The sequence below is a fragment of the Capra hircus genome, assembly GCF_001704415.2.
Source record: "Capra hircus breed San Clemente chromosome X unlocalized genomic scaffold, ASM170441v1, whole genome shotgun sequence".
Taxonomy (NCBI): domain Eukaryota; kingdom Metazoa; phylum Chordata; class Mammalia; order Artiodactyla; family Bovidae; genus Capra; species Capra hircus.
Window position 1 is genome coordinate 23,994,589 of NW_017189516.1, and position 21,276 is coordinate 24,015,864.

The 21,276-nt window shown below is 36.7% G+C and overlaps 1 protein-coding gene across 3 annotated transcripts in view; it reads right to left on the reverse strand.

Annotated features, from left to right (window-relative positions):
* Positions 1-21,276, reverse strand: part of WNK3 (WNK lysine deficient protein kinase 3) — a 192,193-nt gene that overhangs the window by 156,467 nt on the left and 14,450 nt on the right. For all 3 annotated transcript variants that reach the window (XM_018043857.1, XM_005700891.3, XM_013976555.2), the window contains exon 2: positions 13,199-13,853. In XM_018043857.1, coding sequence (XP_017899346.1) covers positions 13,199-13,735 — 537 coding nt within the window. In that variant the 5' untranslated portion in view covers positions 13,736-13,853. The remainder of the gene's footprint in view (positions 1-13,198; positions 13,854-21,276) is intronic.

Consider the following 21,276-nt stretch of genomic DNA (forward strand, 5'->3'; position numbering starts at 1 on the left):
GACTGATACATGTAGACACACACACGTACTCTTTTGTATTAATGATGACCACTTTGATAAGTTAATTTTAATATATCGCCAATGAGTAGAGTTCTTACTAAGAAATGAATAAGGATCTAGAAGGCAAACTGCAATAGCTAATGGAGATGACACAGCCAGAAACCATAAAAATTATAGTCTACAAAAATGATCCCTAAATCTACTTTCTCTAAGCAGTAAGGTCACAAAAAAGTATCAATTTTCAGCGTTATAAATATTAGTTTATATGGCTGATAAATATAATGGAGGTCAAATACAAATTTACCAAATAGATTTCAACTACTCCATACTTCTTTCAAAAGAAAGACTGTCCTGTTATGAATGTTAACTAAACACTTTATTATAATATATGGAATGCTAAAAATGTACACAAAATCTTTCCTGAGACAAGGCACAATATCAACACGATTAACCTGCATATGTATCTATTCAAGATAAGAAGTATTTAGTTTCCAAAACGTAAAGCCTTATCAGCTATGTCTCTTAATGCAAACATCAACAATCAACTACAGAACCAGGTCAGAGGCTATATGAATCTGTTTCTGCAAACATGAAAGAAGGAAGAAGGAATCACCAACATTGTTATAAAAGCTGTATTATAACTTGATCAAGTAAAGACAAATACTATGAAGACTTCAAAATGGTTCTTAAATATCAATGAATATTCTGAATAAATATGAAGTTACTAAGTATTTTATCACTAACATTTATTGAATACTCAAACAGGTACCGCATGCTTTATAAGCATTATCTTTAATTCTCAACATTTTATTTTTCAAGCTGAACAGTAGGTACACAATTTCCACCATATTATTCTTTATTCAGATATCAGAAACATCTATTATACTTTTCTTTTTTAAAAAAAGTAAAAAAGCAAAGCTCCAAAATGCTAAACTACTTAGCTTGCCCACAGTACCTAGCTAGCACAGGTAAACTGGAACTTAGGTCTACTGTATTATGAATTCAAAGCACTTCCTAGTTCAAAGCTCTGCCCCTCAGAAACAATATTCACAGTAATGACTACAGACACTTCATTCACAAACCACTTTCCATGAAGAGATATGCGTAGCACTTTAGACTAAAACTAAATGAAACAAACACACACTAGGGTAATTATAATTTGTAGATGGTAACATCAGAGTATTAATCAAGAAATCAGCATATAAAAAAAGAAATCAGCATATAATAATCACAGTTTGGCCATAAGAGCATGTTAAAGCTTTTAGACAGCAATGATATGTATCAATACCTAAATGAAAATGCTTATCAATGGTGGTCAAAATAAGATATATAAAAAGAGATAAAACACAGACTTAGCCAGGTTCACTTGTCTTCCAGTACCACTGAACATAGAGGATTCTTCATCCAGTTAGGACCTGAACATCCAGTTCATTTGGTCAGTATACTGCCTTAGCAGGACACACAGGAACATCTAGTTCCTTTGTTCTGACTCTATACTTACTAAGCTAGCTTCTGATTATAATTTACCTTCCCATGTATCTAATATACAGATCATTAGAGCATATGGCCTAACAACTATATCAAGTTAAATGAATTCATTAATTTGTTCTAAATTAATAAATTTCTGTCCTAGATCTGGCCATTTGAGTTAGCACTAGTCAGTCTCCTCAACGTGTCTAACCACCTCTGGACACTGACAAAAGGTGAAGTCCAGATATTGAACCAGGACAACCCAACCATGAAACTGTTCCTTAGAATCCCCAAGCCAGAGAATGTCTTTAAAATGAAACCATTAACTAGTACCCCTTGAGCCTGAACAGTTAGTTTAATGTTAAGAACCTTATTTTACAGGAATGATGATTTCTCAGTAGAGTCTCTGATGCAGGTCTTGATGTCAAAAATTAAGTTCTAACTCATTAGGGAGAGGGAATCTTAAAGTGTCCATTTAAGAAATCATTTCTTGTAAAATGGCTGAAAACATGAAAGAGTGAACTGTTCAAATAACTAATGAGGAGGAAATTCTTAAATCATCAATGTAAGTGTTATATGCAGGTACTTATATACCTGATGCTAGGACCCTGATGCTGGGAAAGATTGAAGGCTGGAGGAGAAGGGGACAACAGAGGGTGAGATGGTTGGATGGCATCACTGACTCAATGGACATGAATTTGAGCAAGCTCCAGAAGCTGGTGATAGACAGGGAAGCCTGCAGGGAAGCTGCAGTCCATGGGGTCACAGAGTCAGACAGGACTGAGCGACGGAACTGACAAGTGTTATATATATACAATTGATAGAATATCAATTCTATCTTGCCCTGCTCTATCCCTTTGGGCAAGTTACTTAATGTATCTAAACCTCACTTCTACCACCTGAAAAGTAATCATTCCTACCTCTTTTAACTATTGCAAGATTAAATAAAATATTCAAATTAAGTACCTGCATAAATGCTCAATTAATGTATTAATTTTGATAAATGCAAAAGTGTACAATACCATTATTAACAACTTACAATACACTAAAGTTCCTGAAACCACAAATTACCTGACTGTTGGGTTTTCAGAACCCAACTGTTATACTTAGGAAGAGTCCACATAAAACTAAAAGGTAATTTCAATTAATAAATGAAGGAGAGTGGAAAATAGAAAATCACCATTAGAACACCAGAGTTAATACTTATTACAGGCAAAATATACTAATGGATGCCAAAATAATAAGGGAAAGTTTGAGGAGAAACAGATATTTGCATAGGCTCAAAGTATCTACTCCTAAGATATTTATTTATTAATATGTACAAAGGGAAAATACTAATTTATAATAGAGAATACCTATCAGACATCACCCTAACCAAATGATGAAGGTTATCATAACCAGTAATCCATATATCATATACCCCCTGCTATGATGCACTGAGAATGGAGCATCATTTCTATGGTATTCTTGCCAAAACTCATCAGCCTAAAGCTAATCATGTAAAAACATAAAGTGAAGTCACTCAGTCGTGTCTGACTCTTTGTGAGCCCGCGGACTGTAGCCTACCAAGCTCCTCTGTCCATGGGATTCTCCAGGCAAGAATACTGGAGTGGGTTGCCATTTCCCTCTCCAGGGGATCTTCCCGACCCAGGAATCGAACCCAGGTTTCCCGTATTGGAAGCAGATGCTTTAACTTCTGAGCCATAAGACAAACCCAAATTAAGGAATACTCTTCCCTGATGGTTCAGATAGTGAAGAATCTGCCTGCAATGCAGGAGACACAGGTTCAATCCCTGGGTTGGGAAGATCCCCTGGAGAAGGGAATGGCTACCCACTCTAGTATTCTTGCCTGGAGAATTCCATGGACAGAGGAACCTGGCAGGCTATAGTGGGGTTGCAAAGAGTTGGACACAACTGAGTGACTAACACTTTCACTTTCTACAAACTAACTGAGCAATCCTCATTAAAAGTTTAAGATCATGAAAAAAACTAAAAAAAGTACAAAATCATGAAAAGCATGGAAAGACTGAAGAATTGTCACAGATTGCTGTTGCCGCTGCTGCCAAGTCGCTTCAGTCGTGTCCAACTCTGTGCGACGCCATAGACGGCAGCCCACCAGGCTCCCCCGTCCCCGGGATTCTCCAGGCAAGAACACCGGAGTGGGCCGCCATCTCCTTCTCCAATGCATTAGAGTGAAAAGTGAAAGTAAAGTCACTCAGTCGTGCCCGACTCTTAGAGACCCCATGGACTGCAGCCTACCAGGCTCCTTCGTCCATGGGATTTTCCAGGCAAGAGTACTGGAGTGGGGTGCCATTGCCTTAGAAGAGACTAAACATCTATTTCTGCTTTATTGACTATGCCAAAGCCTTTGACTGTGTGGATCACAATAAACTGTGGAAAATTCTTGAAAGAGATGGGAATAACAGAGCACCTGACCTGCCTCTTGAGAAACCTATATACAGGTCAGGAAGCAACAGTCAGAAATGGACATGGAACAACAGACTGGTTCCAAATAGGAAAAGGAGTACATCAAGGCTGTATATTGTCACCCTGCTTATTTAACTTATATGCAGAGTACATCATGAGAAATGCTGGGCTGGAAGAAGCACAAGCTGGAATCAAGATTGCCAGGAAAAATATCAATAACCTCAGTTATGCAGATAACACCACCCTTATGGCAGAAAATGAAGAGGAACTAAAAAGCCTCTTGATGAAAGTGAAAGATGAGAGTGGAAAAGTTGGCTTAAAGCTCAACATTCAGAAAACTAAGATCATGGCATCTGGTCCCATCACTTCATGGCAAACAGATGGAGACACAGTGGAAACAGTGACAGACTTTATTTTTCTGGGCTCCAAAATCACTGCAGATGGTGACTGCAGCCATGAAATTAAAAGATGCTTACACCTTGGAAGGAAAGTTATGACCAACCTAGACAGCATATTAAAAAGCAGAGACATTACTTTGTCAACAAACATCTGTCTAGTCAAGGCTATGGTTTTTCCAGTGGTCATACATGGATGTGAGAGTTGGAATATAAAGAAAGCTGAGTACCAAAGAATTGAAGCTTTTGAACAGTGGTGTTGGAGAAGACTCTTGAGAGTCCTTCGGACTGCAAGGAGATCCAACCAGTCCATCCTAAAGGAAATCAGTTCTGAATGTTCATTGGAAGGATTGATGTTGAAGCTGAAACTCCAATACTTTGGCCACCTGGTGCGAAGAGCTGACTCATTTGAAAAGACCCTGATGCTGGGAAAGATTGAGGGCAGGAAAAGGGGTCATCAGAGGATGAGATGGTTAGATGGCATCACTGACTCAATAGACATGAGTTTGAGTAAACTCTGGGAATTGGTGATGGACAGGGAGGCCTGGCATGCTGCAGTCTATAGGGTTGCAAAGAGTCAGACACAACTGAGCAACTGAACTGAACTGAGAAGAGACTAAATGTTCATAACAACTACATGCAATGTGGGATCCTGATCTGGAAAAAAAGAACACCAAAATGAAAACTGGTGAAATTCAAACAAGTTTTATATTTTAGTTAATAGTATTGAACTAATAATAATTTCCTAAAGTTTTGATAACTGTTCTCTGGTTGAAATATTAGCATAAGAAGAAACTGAGTGAAGGACATATAGGAATTTCTATACTACCTTTGCAACTTTTCTGTTAATAGCAAATTATCTCAAAATAAAAAAGAAAACTAATTGGTAAACAGAATCCGTATTTCTTGCTATTTCCAATCCTATCACTTCTTTCAAACAAATCTATATTTAACAGCTCTTTCATCTTTTCACTAATTCCAATCTCCAAGCCTTCTTCTTACTGACTGTAAACTCCCTCAACTATAAGCTTTTATGAAAATGGAGCCTAAATCTGCTTCTTCTCCCCATTATGTCCCTAGCACTTAGCACAACTCTGATACACTGCAGGTACCGAGCATTTACTTGTTGAATGAATGAACAATGAATGAACAACAGCTGTTTGCTCTGTATTCATTTCCTACTGCTGCTATAACAAATTACTACAAATTTAGTGGCTTAAAACAACACAAATTTATTATCTTCCAGTTGTGGATATCAAAAGTCCAAATGAGTCTCACTCAATTAAAATCAAGGTGTTGGCAAGGCTGTGTTCCTTCTGTATGCTCTAGGAAGAAACTGCTTGCCTCTCCCAACTTTTAGAGATCGCCCACATTCCCATCACTCCAACCTCAGCTTCCACTGTCAGATCTCCTTCTGACTAATAAGTATCCTTCTTCTCAAAAGCACCCTTGTGATTATACTGGGCCCACCCAGATATTCCGGGATAATCTACCTATCAGAAGATCTTAAATTTAATCGTACCTGCAAAATCCATTAGGTAACATTTATAGGGATTCCCAGGTAGCTCAAGAGTCGGACATGACTGAGTGACTTCACTTTCACTTTTCACTTTCATGCACTGGAGAAGGAAATAGCAACCCACTCCAGTGTTCCTGCCTTGAGAATCCCAGGAACGGGGGAGCCTGGTGGGCTGCCGTCCACGGAGTTGCACAGAGTTGGACACGACTGAAGTGACTTAGCAGCAGCAGCAGCAGCCGCCAGGTAGCTCAGTAGTAAAGAATCTGCCTGCCAATGCAGGAGACAGATTTGATCCCTGGGTCAGGAAGATTCCCTGGAGAAGGAAATGGCAATCCACTCCAGTACAAGTAAACTTACAAACAATGTGGAAAAAGTAAAATTCTTGTTTCTATAGAGGAGGAAATGGAATACATCAGATTATTTTTATGGCATTTAGTGCTCTCATGTTCATTTAGATCCTCTCTCTACCTTCCACAACACTGAAAGGCCTCTCCTCCGCTCCTCTCCATCATTCTGTGTGTCTTTTTATATGGCTACTTCATTGCCATAACTGTCTACTCTCCAACTTAGTTTGCCAACTTTACTTTAGTTCAGTATTTTTAGAAAATATTACAGTTGCATATTCCCTCCTCTCACTCAAAGTTCTTCAGAGTTAGAGAATGCCTTCTACTGCTTTTGAATAATCCCAAGACTGTCTAGAACAGTGCTCTTCTTAAACTAAAATTCCATTAAATGCTGTTGTTAGGGAGATAAGAATCTATAGTGTTTTCAATACTTCTGAAAAATGAGATTCCTTTGCCTCCCTTGGTAACACATACCAAGGTCTATCAGCATCAGGAAATTTGCTTGGGAAATCCCATGGACAGAGGAGCCTGGCAGATTACATTCTATGGGGTCACAAAAGAGTCAGAAACAACTTAGTAACTAAACCACCACCACCAATTCTAGGGATTAGGACATGGACATCTTTGGGGTATACAACTATATGTATCAATTTGTTATCTATCAAGCAGATAGTTACCTCAAAACTAACTCATTGAACTGGGAAAATTAATTATATTTCTCAGACCAAGTCTATCTCCTGCCACTCTCACCCTCTGTCATTTCATGAAAACATTTGCCTTTGGTTTATAGCTTTTTTTTTTTAAAGTCTTTATTAAATTTGTTATAATACTGCTTCTGTTTCATGTTTTGGTTTTTTGGCCATGAAGCATGTGGGATCTTAGCTCCCTGACCAAGGATTGAACCTGCACCCCTGGCACTAGAAGGCCAAGTCTTAACTAATGGACTGCCAGGGAAATCAGAGCATTGACTATATTTAAGTAAGTTGTATTCTTCCTCCCTTTGATGTAATTATTCTTTGCCTATGACAGTATTCCACTTTGAGGGCTGAGTCCGAAGAAAACAGTGGGAAATTAAAATAAAATAACACTATTCAGGGTATGCTTATATGTAATGAAGCATCTTCTTGATAGCTCTAACAGAATCTAGAAACACTTCCAAAAGGGTCATAACAAAAATATTTTAAGAGCAAAAGTATCCCAGTGTGAATACTTTGGACAAAAATATTTATTCAGAAACAAATTCTAGCATATATTTTTAAATTACCTTTTCCTTTATTGGAAATTCAGGTATTTTTACACTATTTTCTAATTTCACAATTAAATGTAGGGCTGCCTAAAAATAGACTTCTCCCCAAAGTGTTTTTGATAAATGAAAATAAAACAGAAACAAGTTTCTTGAAAACTTTGATAGATACTTCAGGCATGGAAGTACAGATCTTTAAACTATTTCTTCTACTGCATTGCTTGGAATATATTCACTACTATAATCAAAGTGTATTAGAATGCTCACTCAACATGTCAACCTGCTATAGTCAATTGTGTCTTTTTTCTAATCTTTCTTTTCAGTGGCATTTTTAAAAATTCAGTTCAGAGACTATAGCTGACTTGTTAGAGGTCTAGTTGTTAGATCTACTTAAAGATGGCCTGTTTCAGTTCAGTTCAGTTCAGTTCAGTCGCTCAGTCATGTCTGACTCTGTGACCCCATGAGAATCGCAGCACACCAGGCCTCCCTGTCCATCACCAACTCCCGGAGTTCACTCAGACTCACATCCATCAAGTCAGTGATGCCATCCAGCCATCTCATCCTCTGTCGTCCCCTTTTCCTCCTGCCCCCAGTCCCTCCCAACATCAGAGTCTTTTCCAATGAATGAGTCAACTCTTCGCATGAGGTGGCCAAAGTACTGGAGTTTCAGCTTTAGCATCATTCCTTCCAAAGAACACCCAGGGCTGATCTCCTTTAGAATAGACTGGTTGGATCTCCTTGCAGTCCAAGGGACTCTCAAGAGTCTTCTCCAACACCACAGTTCAAAAGCATCAATTCTTCGGCCTGTTTAATTACCTTGAAAAGCACGTAATCACAGAATTGATCCCACAGTGAAACTTATTATAAGCAAATATATTTAGAAACAGTCAAATAACAAAATTCATATATCTATGTGATTCCTCTGATTGGAAAATAGCCCCATTATATGAAAACTTCGTTCCATCAAGAAAACAAATGACATACTAGTGAAAGCAAAGCAGAAGCTGGCTGTGTTCCTATGTGTAAAAGCAAAGTGCTACTGATTTTTCAAGCTGACAGTGGAGGTGAAAACTATTACAAACCCGTGTGACCGACTCCTCCTAAAAGTTACTAAACTTTCAGTAACATCTGACCAGGTCTTTCAACATCATGAACTAAAGTCTTCTAAATAAAACGTATGACTGACAGCCCTCACTCACAGTAAATTACCAATTTATCAAGTAATTACCAAGTAATCTATAAATTCTTTACAAAGAACAATAGATCAAAGTCTTTCCACTAATGCACTAAAAAATCAAATTATGGAAGAGAAAAAATAAATCAAATTACGGAAACCATAAAATAGACAAACTGTTGAAATGCAGGTATTTATGGCCAAATCCTAAATCTGACACACATCATCAAAGGGTTTGTCTGTTTTTAACATCCTCAAAGTCAAACATCAGCAGTAGAATCTATGTATCCTGATTCTTGCACTGCCCTAAAGTCAATGTATTCTAAATAAATGGGTATGAGGCTTTTAAGAATTGCTGGAGAAGGCTCAAGTATCTACCATAGGGGGAAATACCATCAAGAAAAAAAGGTATAAAAGTCTTTTCTGAGCTATGAATTTCAAATCAAACATGAAAAAGGAAAATTTTAAAAAGGTAAAGAACTGCCATATTTCAGGGGAGAGGATTAAGAGGTGGTATGTATGCAATAAAAATATAGCTTACCTATTTGAATGATGTTAATAAATAGAAAATACATATCAAGTTGATAAAACAAAGTATAGACACTCAAATTTTATATATTATACATGCACAACTATATAAACAAAGGTTAGGAAAGAATCTAGAATAATTTAAACTGTTCACTGGGATATTTTTCAACAAACTTGCTTAATTACATAATAAAGAGTAAGATTTTACTGAAAAAAATATGAGAAATTGTACATTACAAATTACATAGTACTTACAGGAAAGTAATTAAAAGATGATGTCCTTATTATCTTCCTGGGATTCTAAATAAGTTTGTTGTTACTGTTTTAAGTTATTAAGTCATGTCTGACACTTTTTCAACCCCATGAACCATAGCCTACCAGGCTCCTCTGTCCATAGGATTTCCCAGGAAAGAATACTGGAGTGGGTTGCCATTTCCTTCTCCTGGGATCTTCCTGACCCAGGGATTGAATCTGTGTCTCCTGCATTGGCAGGTGGATTCTTCACCACTGACCCACCAGGGATGCCCTCTAAATAAGTTAGTTTTTCCTAATTTCAAACATGCAAAAAATAACATGATATCTAAAAATAGTATCAACTAAGTCCTCTAATTTCAACATTCCTTTCAGAATGTGCTCAGTCGCTCAGTCATGTTCAATTCTTTGCAACCCCATGGACTGTAGCCCGCCAGGCTCCTTTGTCCACAGAATTTTCCAGGCAAGAATACTGGAGTGGGTTGCCATTTCCTTCTCCAGGGGATCTTTCCCACCCAGGGATGGAACCCAAGTCTCCTGCATTGGCAAGTGCCACCTGGGAAGCCCAATTCAGAAAAGAAAACTTCAATTGTTGTTCTTTGTGTAAATTAAAATGTACTTTACACTTTAGGACTTCCCTGGTAGCACAGTGGATAACAACTCACCTGCCAATGCAGGGAGCACGGATTTGATCCCTGGTCCAGGAAGATTCCACATGCTGTGGAGCAACTAAGTCCCTATGCCACAAATACTGAGCCCAAGCTCTGGAACCTACAAGCTGCAACTACTGAGCCTGTGTACCACAACTACTGAATCCTGCATGCCTAAAGCCTATGTTCCACAACAAGAGAAGCCACCATAATGAGAAGCCCACACACCATAACGAACAGCAGCCCCTGCTCGCTGCAACTAGAGAAAGCCTGCACAAAGCAATGAAGGCCCAGTGCAGCTCCCCAAAAAGCATACTTTATCTTTGTAAATTAAAATTTACATTTGCTCCCTATGACAGATCCCCAAATCACGCTATATATCCAATTACTCAGAGAACTTTTAAAACTAAGTTCCTGGGGGAAATTCCCTGGTGGTCCAATGGTTAGGACTCCACGCTTCCACAGCAGGGGCCACAGGTTAGGGAACTAAGATCCCTCAAGCTGCACAGCACGAACAAAAAGTAATAATAATAAAACTGTATTTAAAACATAAATAAATAATAAAAGTAAGTTCCTGAGCCTTATCTCCTGGAGATTCTGATTTAGAAAGTCTGCAGTGGATGCCATTAATCAGTATATATGATATAATATTATATAAAGCTAATGTTGGTGTATTAAGGGAATTCGTCCTGTGATTCAGCTGGCTCTTGGAATTGATCCCTTATTTCAGGGCTTTTCAAGCTCTACTGTGCATAAAAATCACCTGCAGATGTTACTAAGAGGTAGATTCTGATTCAGTAGGTCTGGGGTGAGTCCTGGGGACCTGTAGCTGTAAGTTACCAGGTGATGTCCATGCTGCTGGTCCAGAGAGTACACTTGGAGTAGTAAGACGTTATAGGATCTTTCAGTCTTTCCATATGTGAATAATAAAAGGTATTCCCATATGCAGTTCTTATTACTGAAATATTTTCAAGTTTTACAGAAACATTCTTTAGCATAGGTAGAGTATACAACTTGCAAAACATTTGACATATCTTTACTATGTGTCCTACTACCAAATGAATGGAAATTACCTCCCCCATTTACAAACAGAATAACACTAAAAGATGAGTGTTACTGCAGTCAAAAGATACAAACTTCCATTTATAAGATAAATAAGTACCAGAAACATAATGTACAACATGATAAAGATAATTAACACTATTGTATGTTATCCATAGAAATGGTTAAGGGAGTAAATCCTAGGAGTTCTCATCACAAGGAAAAAAATTTTTCTATTTAATTTTGTATCTGAGATGATGTTCACTAAACTTACTGCCATACTCATTTCATGATGTATCTTAGTCAAATCATTATGCTGTACACTTTAAACTTACACAATGTTGTATGTCAATTATATCCCAATAAAATTGGAAGAAAAAGCAAACAATAATAACAACAACAAAGAACCAGACAATAAGTATTTTACATTTTGTAGGTCTCTACCCCCAAAAAAGATGAGTGCTACTGAAATCACAATGCAGAGATTAAATTAAAATTTACATAACTTTATATATATATATACACACACACACACACACACACACACACATATGCAAAAATATTTATCATGACCATGTTTATAATAGTAAAATACTGGAGAAAATCTAGAAGTCCAACAATAGAGGACTGATTAAATATCTTATAAAGGCATCTATCAAAAATAATGATGTAAATGTACAACTACCAGTAATGAAAAGATGTTCATGATTAAGTTTAAAAACAAAGTTTTGTCCAAACCTTATAGTATGGTTCCATGGGGGTGCATACAGTCATATACATTTATTCAAACAAAAGAGTCCATAAAGATATATACTAAAATGGTTAAAGCATCCTCAAAGAATTATAATTTCAGGTGATCTTAATGTTTGTTTACTTGAAGGATCTAATATTTCTACTATGACACAGACTTTATAATAAAATTCTTAAAGGGTAAAAAGGGGTGAGAAGAAAACCAAGCAAACCCCACATAGCACATGCACACACCTTTCAAGAACTACTCTAATGGCTTGACTCCAGTCATCAAGGGATTTCCTACATTCAAAGCACTTTGAAAGCTTGTTAAAACTGTAGTCTTGCATCCCACCCCAGATTTACAGAATCTGAATCTCTGACGATAGGCTCCTAAATCTGCATACAAAGCAAACAGTGACTCTTAAACACAGTAAATTTTGGAAACAAAAAGATTCCTAGAAATGCAGGGACCAGGACTAAATTTCAACCTATCTAAATGGCAAACTATAGCAAATTCAGGATGGGTGAAATCATGTAACATACCTATACACCCACACGCAGCAACCACTGGAATATGAACAACAAAAACCTGTATTTAGCAACTAGCTTTATTTAATCTTAATCTTATGCATCTCTTGTGCACACTGACCATTTCCCATGAGCTGACTGAGGTCACAAAGGTTTTCCTTATGTTTGATCTACATCTGTTTGAAACCATTCCTATTATAACCTTTTCTATGATGTTCTGTCTCCATTTACTCCTACATTAGTTAAAAGTACCATATAGACATTTACTATGGAACCAAATATCTAGATAATTCAACTATTCTTTTATATAATTCAACTATTCTTCTAATGCTTTCAGTTCTCCTTCCTAAACAACATTCTAGTTGACTAATCCCAGTAGATTCTGGTGATTATTTCATCCAAATATCCTATATGAGGCAAACTCATAGGCATGGAGAGGAATTTATACTACTAGAAGCCTTCAAAGAAGCAAGGAAAGCATTTCCTGTTCTGAAAAACAGCACATGAACCCCCAAAACTCTGTTGACAGAGAAATGGAAAATATCATACTGAATATATCCCTAACATATCAACTCATAAGGCATACATTTACTAAAAGCTTTCAAAATGAGACATTAAGAGTTTTGAGAATTTCCTAAGGTCAATAAATTAGAATCATTTCCCCAAAGAAAGCCAGAACAGACCTTCCCACCTTTAAAACAGAGAGGAAGACAGTAGGGAAAAAAATGTTTGGCATGAGCTCCTAAAAGGATTTAAGAAAGGAGCATAATTTCAGGATGTGGGGACAGGTCCTTCATTTTATTTTAATCCATGATACATTTTAATCCTGGATCACTCAGAAGTCCAGGCCAGCTGAAACTAGAATTTATTAAAACCAAGAAGATTATATACTCACCTGCAGCTCACACCAAGCAACCTCAACCCATGTTTCAGTGTCCAGTCCTTTATATACTGTTTTAAATGCTCCTCTTCCCAGTTCTATGTCAAATTTCAGGAACCTGCCACTAGGAGAAGTAGCTACAGCCTTCATTTCTGCTTCTTCTTCCATTTCCTTTTCATTTTTCTCCTTGAAATAATCTTTTGAGGATTCTGACGTTCCCTTTGAACATTGCTCATATTTAACTTCTTGTCCTCCTCTTAGCACATTTGTAGGAAGCTTTTCTACTCTTGGAATATTTGTTGCAGTCTTTATTCTCTCATCTTTGGAGGAAGATTCAGCAACTTTGTCATGTTCTGTCATCTCAACACTCTTTCGAAAGAATCTTTTCTTTTCTATAGTTTCTCCAGAAGCAGAGAAGGTATTGCTTTTCTCCTTTAGTCTAGCTTCCACTGTCAAAGTTGCTGCAGCCTGAGGAACTCTGTTTTCCAATGAAACTCCATCAGGTTTCTCAGAATCTTCTGTGCTAGCTGGCTCCCCTGAATCAGTAGCCATTGTAATTAAGGTTGGCACTAAACTTTTTCCTGTTCCACTCTTCAGTTCAGTTGCATCTCAGGTATCAGAATTATCAGGATGGACTTCCTTTTATATGGTCATATGTTTCCATAGCAACCTGAAGGGGGGGAAAAGGATATATTAAAATCATCCCACAAAGGAAATCATTAAGGAGAAAAGTCACCTGACTGTTTAATCCCTTTTTTCTTAATAAGAAGTTTGTTCTTTTTCTGTCCAGTCTTAGCAACCAGCAGGCTCCAGGGACTATGTCTTATCTTGTTTACCATTGCAGTCTTCAGTGCCTAGCAGACTACTTGGCATACAGCTCAACAAGTCTTCATACTGCATGAACATTGTTAATAAACCAAGTTCTCAGTCCCTTCTATGAATCTATCATATTTAAAGCAAGTATCCAAGCCCTGAATTTGCTTAGCTACAAGGCAGTACACAAAATAGGCTTCTCTGGTGGCTCAGATGGCAAAGAAATCTGCCTGCAATGCAGGAGACCATGGTTCAATCCCTGGGTCGGGAAGACCCCCTAGAGAAGGGAAATGGCAACCCACTCCAGCATTCTTGCCTGGAGAATTCCATGGACAGAGCAGCCTGGTGGGCTACAGTCACGGGGTCACAAAGAGTCGGACACAGCTAAACATGCACACACATAATACACACAATAAGCAAAAATACCACATAATTTCTCAGTAGGTGGTTTTTTTCTAAAATTCTGGAACTAATCCATAGATTTTTTTATTGTGGCAAAATTTAATCATTGTTAAGTGTACAATTCAGTGGCAGTAAATACTCGGACAATGATGTGCAGTCATCACTACTATCCATTTCCAAAACTTTTCCATCCTTCCAAACTGAAATCTATTAAAACAATAACTCCTCATCACCCCAGACCCTGGTAGTCTCTATTCTATTTTAGGTCCTTGTGAATTTGTTTATTCTAGGTACTTCATGTAAGGACTCATACAATATTTGTCCTTTTGTGTCTGGCTTATTTCACTTGGCATAATATTCTCAAGTTTCATTGATATATATATATATATATATTAAATATAGCATGTATCAGAATTTCATTCTTTTTTAAGGCTGAATAATAATAGCTCATTGTACGTATATAACACATTTTGTTTATCCATTCTTCTAGTCAGTGGATTGTTTCCACCTTTTAACTATTGTGAATAATGCTACCATGAACATCCAACAGTAGTTTTGAATAATGCAAATATTACACTTGTTTATTGAGCTTGCCTTCATATTTCAATAAGAAGATTTTAACTACTATCAAATATTAACACATACTATTTTAAAATGGCAAGAAAGACTTAAAATATGTATCCTCTTGAACCAGCAATTCCATTCATAGGAACCTGTCACAGAAAACAGTCAAAAATCTGTGCAAAGATTTAACTGTAAAGACATTCATTATAGCACTTATAATTTGGCAAAACTATAAATATAAGCATAATAGGTATTTCAAAATGAGATAGGATACAACATTTTAAAAACACTGTAGTAGTGAGATGAAAAGACATTTCCCATATGTTATATGGTTAAATGAAAAAAGATATATATACAACAAACTTTCATTACACACACACACACACGATGTTAATTCTGAATGGTGGAATTATGGACTTTTTTTTCTTTCTGCTTTTCTGTATTTTCTAACATTTTCCACAAAGAACATGTGGAAATATGTGGAACATATAAGGGAAAACTGTTTAAAAGGTTTTTCAAATGAATGGTCAAACCAATAAGAAAATTCTTTCCTTCTCATCACAAACATACATCACAAAGTTAAGCATGTATATCTGTTATGATATTATATAGCCTAGAAGGCAGAATTTGTCATGTTGAACCAAAAATATACAATAACAAATCTGAAAAACTGAAGAAAAACAACTCTAAACTAAAACAAACAAAATTGGGTGAAATATCCTAAACTGTTCTATACATTCAACACAATTCCTATCAAAATTCCAGTTGGTTTCTTTGAAGAAATTAACAAGCTGATCCTAAAATTCATATGAAACTTAAAGGGTCCCAGAATAGCTAAGTTCAAGCAAACCTGAAAAAGAACAGAGCTAGTGGACTCAAACTTTCCAATTTTAAAACCTACTATAAAGCTACAGTATTAAGACAGTGTGGTACTGGCATAAGGATAGATGGATAGATAGATGGAATAAAAATACAGAGTCCAGAAATAAACACATATATCTGTGGTCAACTGATTTCCAACAAGGGTGCCAAGACAATTCAATCGGGAAAGAACTCTCTGTTCAACAAATGGTGCTAGGACAACTGGATGTCTACATACATAGGAATGAAGGAACCTGCCTCTTGGGAGTCCAGGTTAAGTATGCTTCCTGGAAAAGATGCCTGAACTGAGTCTCAAAGAAAGAAAATTAGCTCATCCAAGCAGAGAGATGACAAGCAAAGTTATGAAACAGCAGAACAAGTATATAAACAGCTCACTAGCAATACTAGACCTGGTGGCTCAGACAGTAAAGAATCCATCTGCAATGTGGGAGACCTGGGTTCGATCCCTGGGTTGGGAAGATCCCCTGGAAGAGGGCATGGCAATCCACTCTAGTATTCCTGCCTGGAGAATCCCCATGGACAAAGGAGCCTGGCAGGCTACACTCCATGGGGTCACAAAGAGTTGGACTCGACTGAACGACAAAGCACAGCAGTACTAGAAGCAGGAAGATGAGGACAAAGAGACAGATTTCTAGGATATATAATGTAAAACAAGGAGATCAGTTAGAGAGCTACTGTAATAATCCAGGGAAGAGTTGCTGAGGTTTGAGTGAAAATAGTGTCAAGAGGCAAGATAAATTAACGAAGTACTAAATACAAGATTTACTATCTGAATGAATATGAGTGTGAAGGAACAGGAAGAGTCTATGCTAACTCCTAAAAATTTGCCTATCAGATGACACAACTAGGACAGAGCTAAGAAACTAATAGCTCATGATGTGTTACATGAGGTTACACTGCGAAATCAACAGATTTTGAAAGTCAGTAAGACTAGTATTACCTGCAAGTGGGAAAAGGTAACTAACAATGCCTCATTTAGGTAGAGATATTTTAAACTTATTTTTAGACTTGGAAAAAGACCTGCAAGAATATACAAAGAATCTAGAATACCCTTCACTCACATCCTCAAATGTTAACATTTTAGATTGGACATTCTTAAGAATAACTCTATCCACTTCACCTAACTAAAGGTAACTTATTCAGAAAGCTCAAAAGCAAAGATCCATAAGTAAGACAAAAGGCCTGCTGCTGCTGCTGCTAAGCAGACAAAAACAGGTAAAAAAAAAAAATCAAAGAATTTAAGTTGGAAAAGCCTTCAAGATTTTTTAACAGCAGAACCTCTTTTTTAAAAAAAATAGGAAATCTTACTCAGAACCCTAATATAAAAAGAGGGGCAAGTAGTGCTGCCCTGGTATAATAACTATAGTTATAATGTCTGGTCACCTGGTTTCCCAAACCATGGAATAAGAAGCAGCAAAGAAGAGAGATGAGGAAATGAGTGTTCCCTTTAGTCTTAAAAACCAACCCCCAAGACAAAAAATATTACTAAAAACAAAGAACACTTTATAAGCATGGAAAGATTAATTCATCGGGACACTGTAACAATTATAAACATATACACATCTAACAACAGAAGCCCAAAATATATTAAATAAAAACTGACAAAACCGAAGACAGAAAGAATTCAGTAGTAATAGTAGGAGATTTTAATACCCTATTCTCACTGCTGGGGAGATAAACTAGACATAAAATAAGCATGAATCTAGAAAACTTGACCAATACTATCAATCAACTTGAACTAACTGCCATCTATAGAACACTCTACCCAGCAAGAACAAAATACACATTCTTTTCAAGTACCATGGAAAAATCTCCAGAACAGATCATGTACTATGTGATAAATCTCAAAAAATTTAAAGAATTGAAACCAAAGTATACTCTCATACCACAAAAGAATAAAATTAGAAATGAACAGAATAAGTGTATATAGATCAGTGGAATAGAATTGAGAGTCTGATCAACTGATTTTCAATGGAGAGGTCAAGACAATTCAATGGGAAAAGAAGACTCTTTCAAAAAATGTATTGGGACAACTGGATATCCACATACAAAAGAATGAAGTTGGACTCTTACCTCACACCATACAAGAAATGAACTCAAAGTGGAACATGGACCTAAATATAAGAGCTAAAACTAGAAAACTCTCAGAAGAAAACATTAAATTCTAGGGACTGGGTTATGCAATAAAACCATGAAATCACACTGTATCAAGATACAAGTGATAAAAGAAATACAAGTGATAAAAGAAAATTGAGAAGGTGGACCTTATCAAAATTTAAAACTTTTGTGCTTCAAAGGATGCCATCAAGAAAGTGAAAAGGCTGGGAGAAAATATGTGCAAATCATATATCTGATAAGGTATTCATAATATACAAAGAATTCTGACAACTCAACAATGAAAAGATAAATAATCCAATGGGCTAAAGATTAGAATAGGCCTTTCTCTAAAGAAGATGCATTAATATAAATGGCCAATAAACACATGAAAAGATGTTCCACATAGTTACTCACTAGAGAAATACAAATAAAAATCATAATCAAATACTATTCCATACCAATAATGATTACAATAAAAAAGACAAGACAGTAACAAGTATTGGTAAGGATATAGAGAAAATAGACCCCTAATACACTGCTGGTGGGAATGTAAAATGGAACAGAGTCTGGCAGTTCAACAAGTTAAACATAGAGTTACTATATGAATACTGTCTACCCAAGAGAAATGAAAACTTATGTCCACATAAAAACTTATACACAAGTGTTCACAGCAGCACTACTCACAATAGCTGAAAGGTGGAAACAATCTAAATGTCTAACAACAGCTGGATAAACAAAAATGTGTTATATTCATGTAATGCAATATTACTCAGCAATAAAAAGAAAGGAGGTATTGATACATGCAACAGTAAGGATAAACCTTGATAATATTATGCTAGGTGAATGAAGCCAGAGGAAAGACCACATACTGCATGGTTACATTTATTTATATGCATTGCCTAGAAAATGAAAATCTATAGAGATAGAAAATAGATTACTTGCTGCCTTAGGAACTGGACTGACTGCAAACTAGCACAAGAAAACTTCAGGGGGTGATGAAAATGTTCTAAAATTAGATTGCAATCAAGGTTATACAACTGGATAAATTAGCTAAAAGCCACTGACACTTATACTGGTGAATTTTATGATATATAAATTATATCTCAATAAAATATGTCCTTTAAGAATCTTGAAATATTGTGACTAAAATCAAAGCCATCATAATATCAAATATACCTTTTTAAAACTATACTCTCTACCTCCCTCCCCACCACCACCACCCCATTCTAACCACTCCTCATCTTCTGCCTGGCCTCTTGGGTTAACAATCATTGGTCTGAAGGGAAAAGACCTGATAACAATACAATATAATAGCTGGTGGCCTAAGGGTAAACAATGAATAAGAAAGACAAACTTTTAAAAAACAGGTAAAGAACTTCACTAAGCAGAGTATATCTGCGGCCTTTTCATCATGTATCCAGTAGCTATTTAACCATAAAAAAGAGTTTCAGAACTCAGGCTTCGGAGTGGGAGAAACCCGGAATCAATCATGGTTCTGCCTCTCACTCCTCAGAGACTTGGGGCAAATTACTTAACCTCGTTCATTTTTTATTTCATTTGTAAAATCTCACAGGACTATCATGAAAATGAAATATACACATAAAGTACTTAACATGGTACCCAGCACAATATAATAATAAATGGAAGCTTTTATTTCCTACCTCTTAATAACCTCTAGGGGCAGCACTATACTAAAGCACAACTCAACAATACTCAAGAAAACATAAAATGAAGACTATTTAGTAAGGCTGAAAAGTATATAACACGTTCTTTTAAACCTTTCCAGTAAGAAACCATGGTGGCATTGCCAAAGGGATACGATCAGGATAATATCTCTTCTACACTCAGCAGTGCAGAAACATAGCTCAGTGACAAGGGATCGAAAATCAGGCCTCAAGCATCCTGTATCTTGTATCGAACATAGACTGGCACTTCGTTTCTTACATGATAGTATACATGTTTCAATGCCACTCTCCCAAATCATCCCACCCTCTCCCTCTCCCTCACAGTCCAAAAGTCCTACAAGATGCTTGGGGCTGGTGCACGGGAATGATCCAGAGAGATGATATGGGGTGGGAGGTGGGAGGGGGATTCAGGATTGGGAGCTCGTATACACTCGTGGCGGATTCATGTCAATGTATGGCAAAACCAATACAGTATTGTAAAGTAAAATAAAGTAAAAATAAAATTAATTAAAAAAAAAAGAAAATCAGGCCTCAAACTTGAAGTTTCTTTACCAAGTACAACAGCTATGTATCATAACCTACATGTGACCATTTTTTCCTTCATATAATGATAACACATTGATTTAAGCCCTAGGAATATGCATAAAGACAATCACAAAAGCACTTCTTTTTAAATTTAAATTTATTTCTTTTAACTGGAGGCTAATTACTTTACAATATTGTATTGGTTTTGCCATACATCAACATGAATCCGCCACGGGTATAGAGAAAGCCTCTATAGGGAAAGTCTCACAAATCTGTGTCCCATATCTAATCCTTCAATATATTTGATATACAAGCTTGGAGCATTTCAGTTAAAAGCTCAAGATAATTTCCCCCCGTAAGCCCATCATGGTTGTATCCATGGGAAATCCAGCATACAATTAGTACTTAGTCAATCAGTGACTCAATAATTTCTCCAACTTTTGGAACCAACAACTGTAAGACTGAATCTGTAAATAGTTAGAAATGTGGCTTCCCTGGTGGTCCAGTGGTTACATGTCCTCTTTGCAATACAGGGGACATGGGTTTGATCCCTGGTTGGGGAACTAAGATTCCACATGTTGCAGAGCAATTAAGCCCGCACGCCACAACTACTATTCCAATGTGCCACAACTGGAGAGTCTGCACACAGCAACGAAAAGATCCTGCATGAGGCTACAAAGATCCTATATGCCGCAACTAAGACCCAACACAGCCAAATAAGTTAACAAATATTTTTTTTAATAAGGAATCAGAATTATATAATAAAATTTTCCACTGACAAGTCTCTCTCTCATACACGTGTGTTCATACCAATAAACACTCTAAGTGCCAAGCACCAGGTTAGGGTCTGTGAATAAAAGAACAAAAGTCAGTCTTTGTCCTCAAGGAGCCTATCGTTTTATAATCTTAAAATATACCACTGTTGACTTCTAGTTCAAGACAATGAACTGAACACCTATATCTCTTGTACTTTCCAAGACTCTGAAAAAGTGATGGTTAGAGTACAGAAGTAAAATTACAAGTTAAGGACAGGAATGGAAAATGGCATAGCAAATACAAGATTTCAACAATTTATGACAGAAAGCAGATAAGAAAGAACTGGCTGATAATACAAATCAAAGAAAT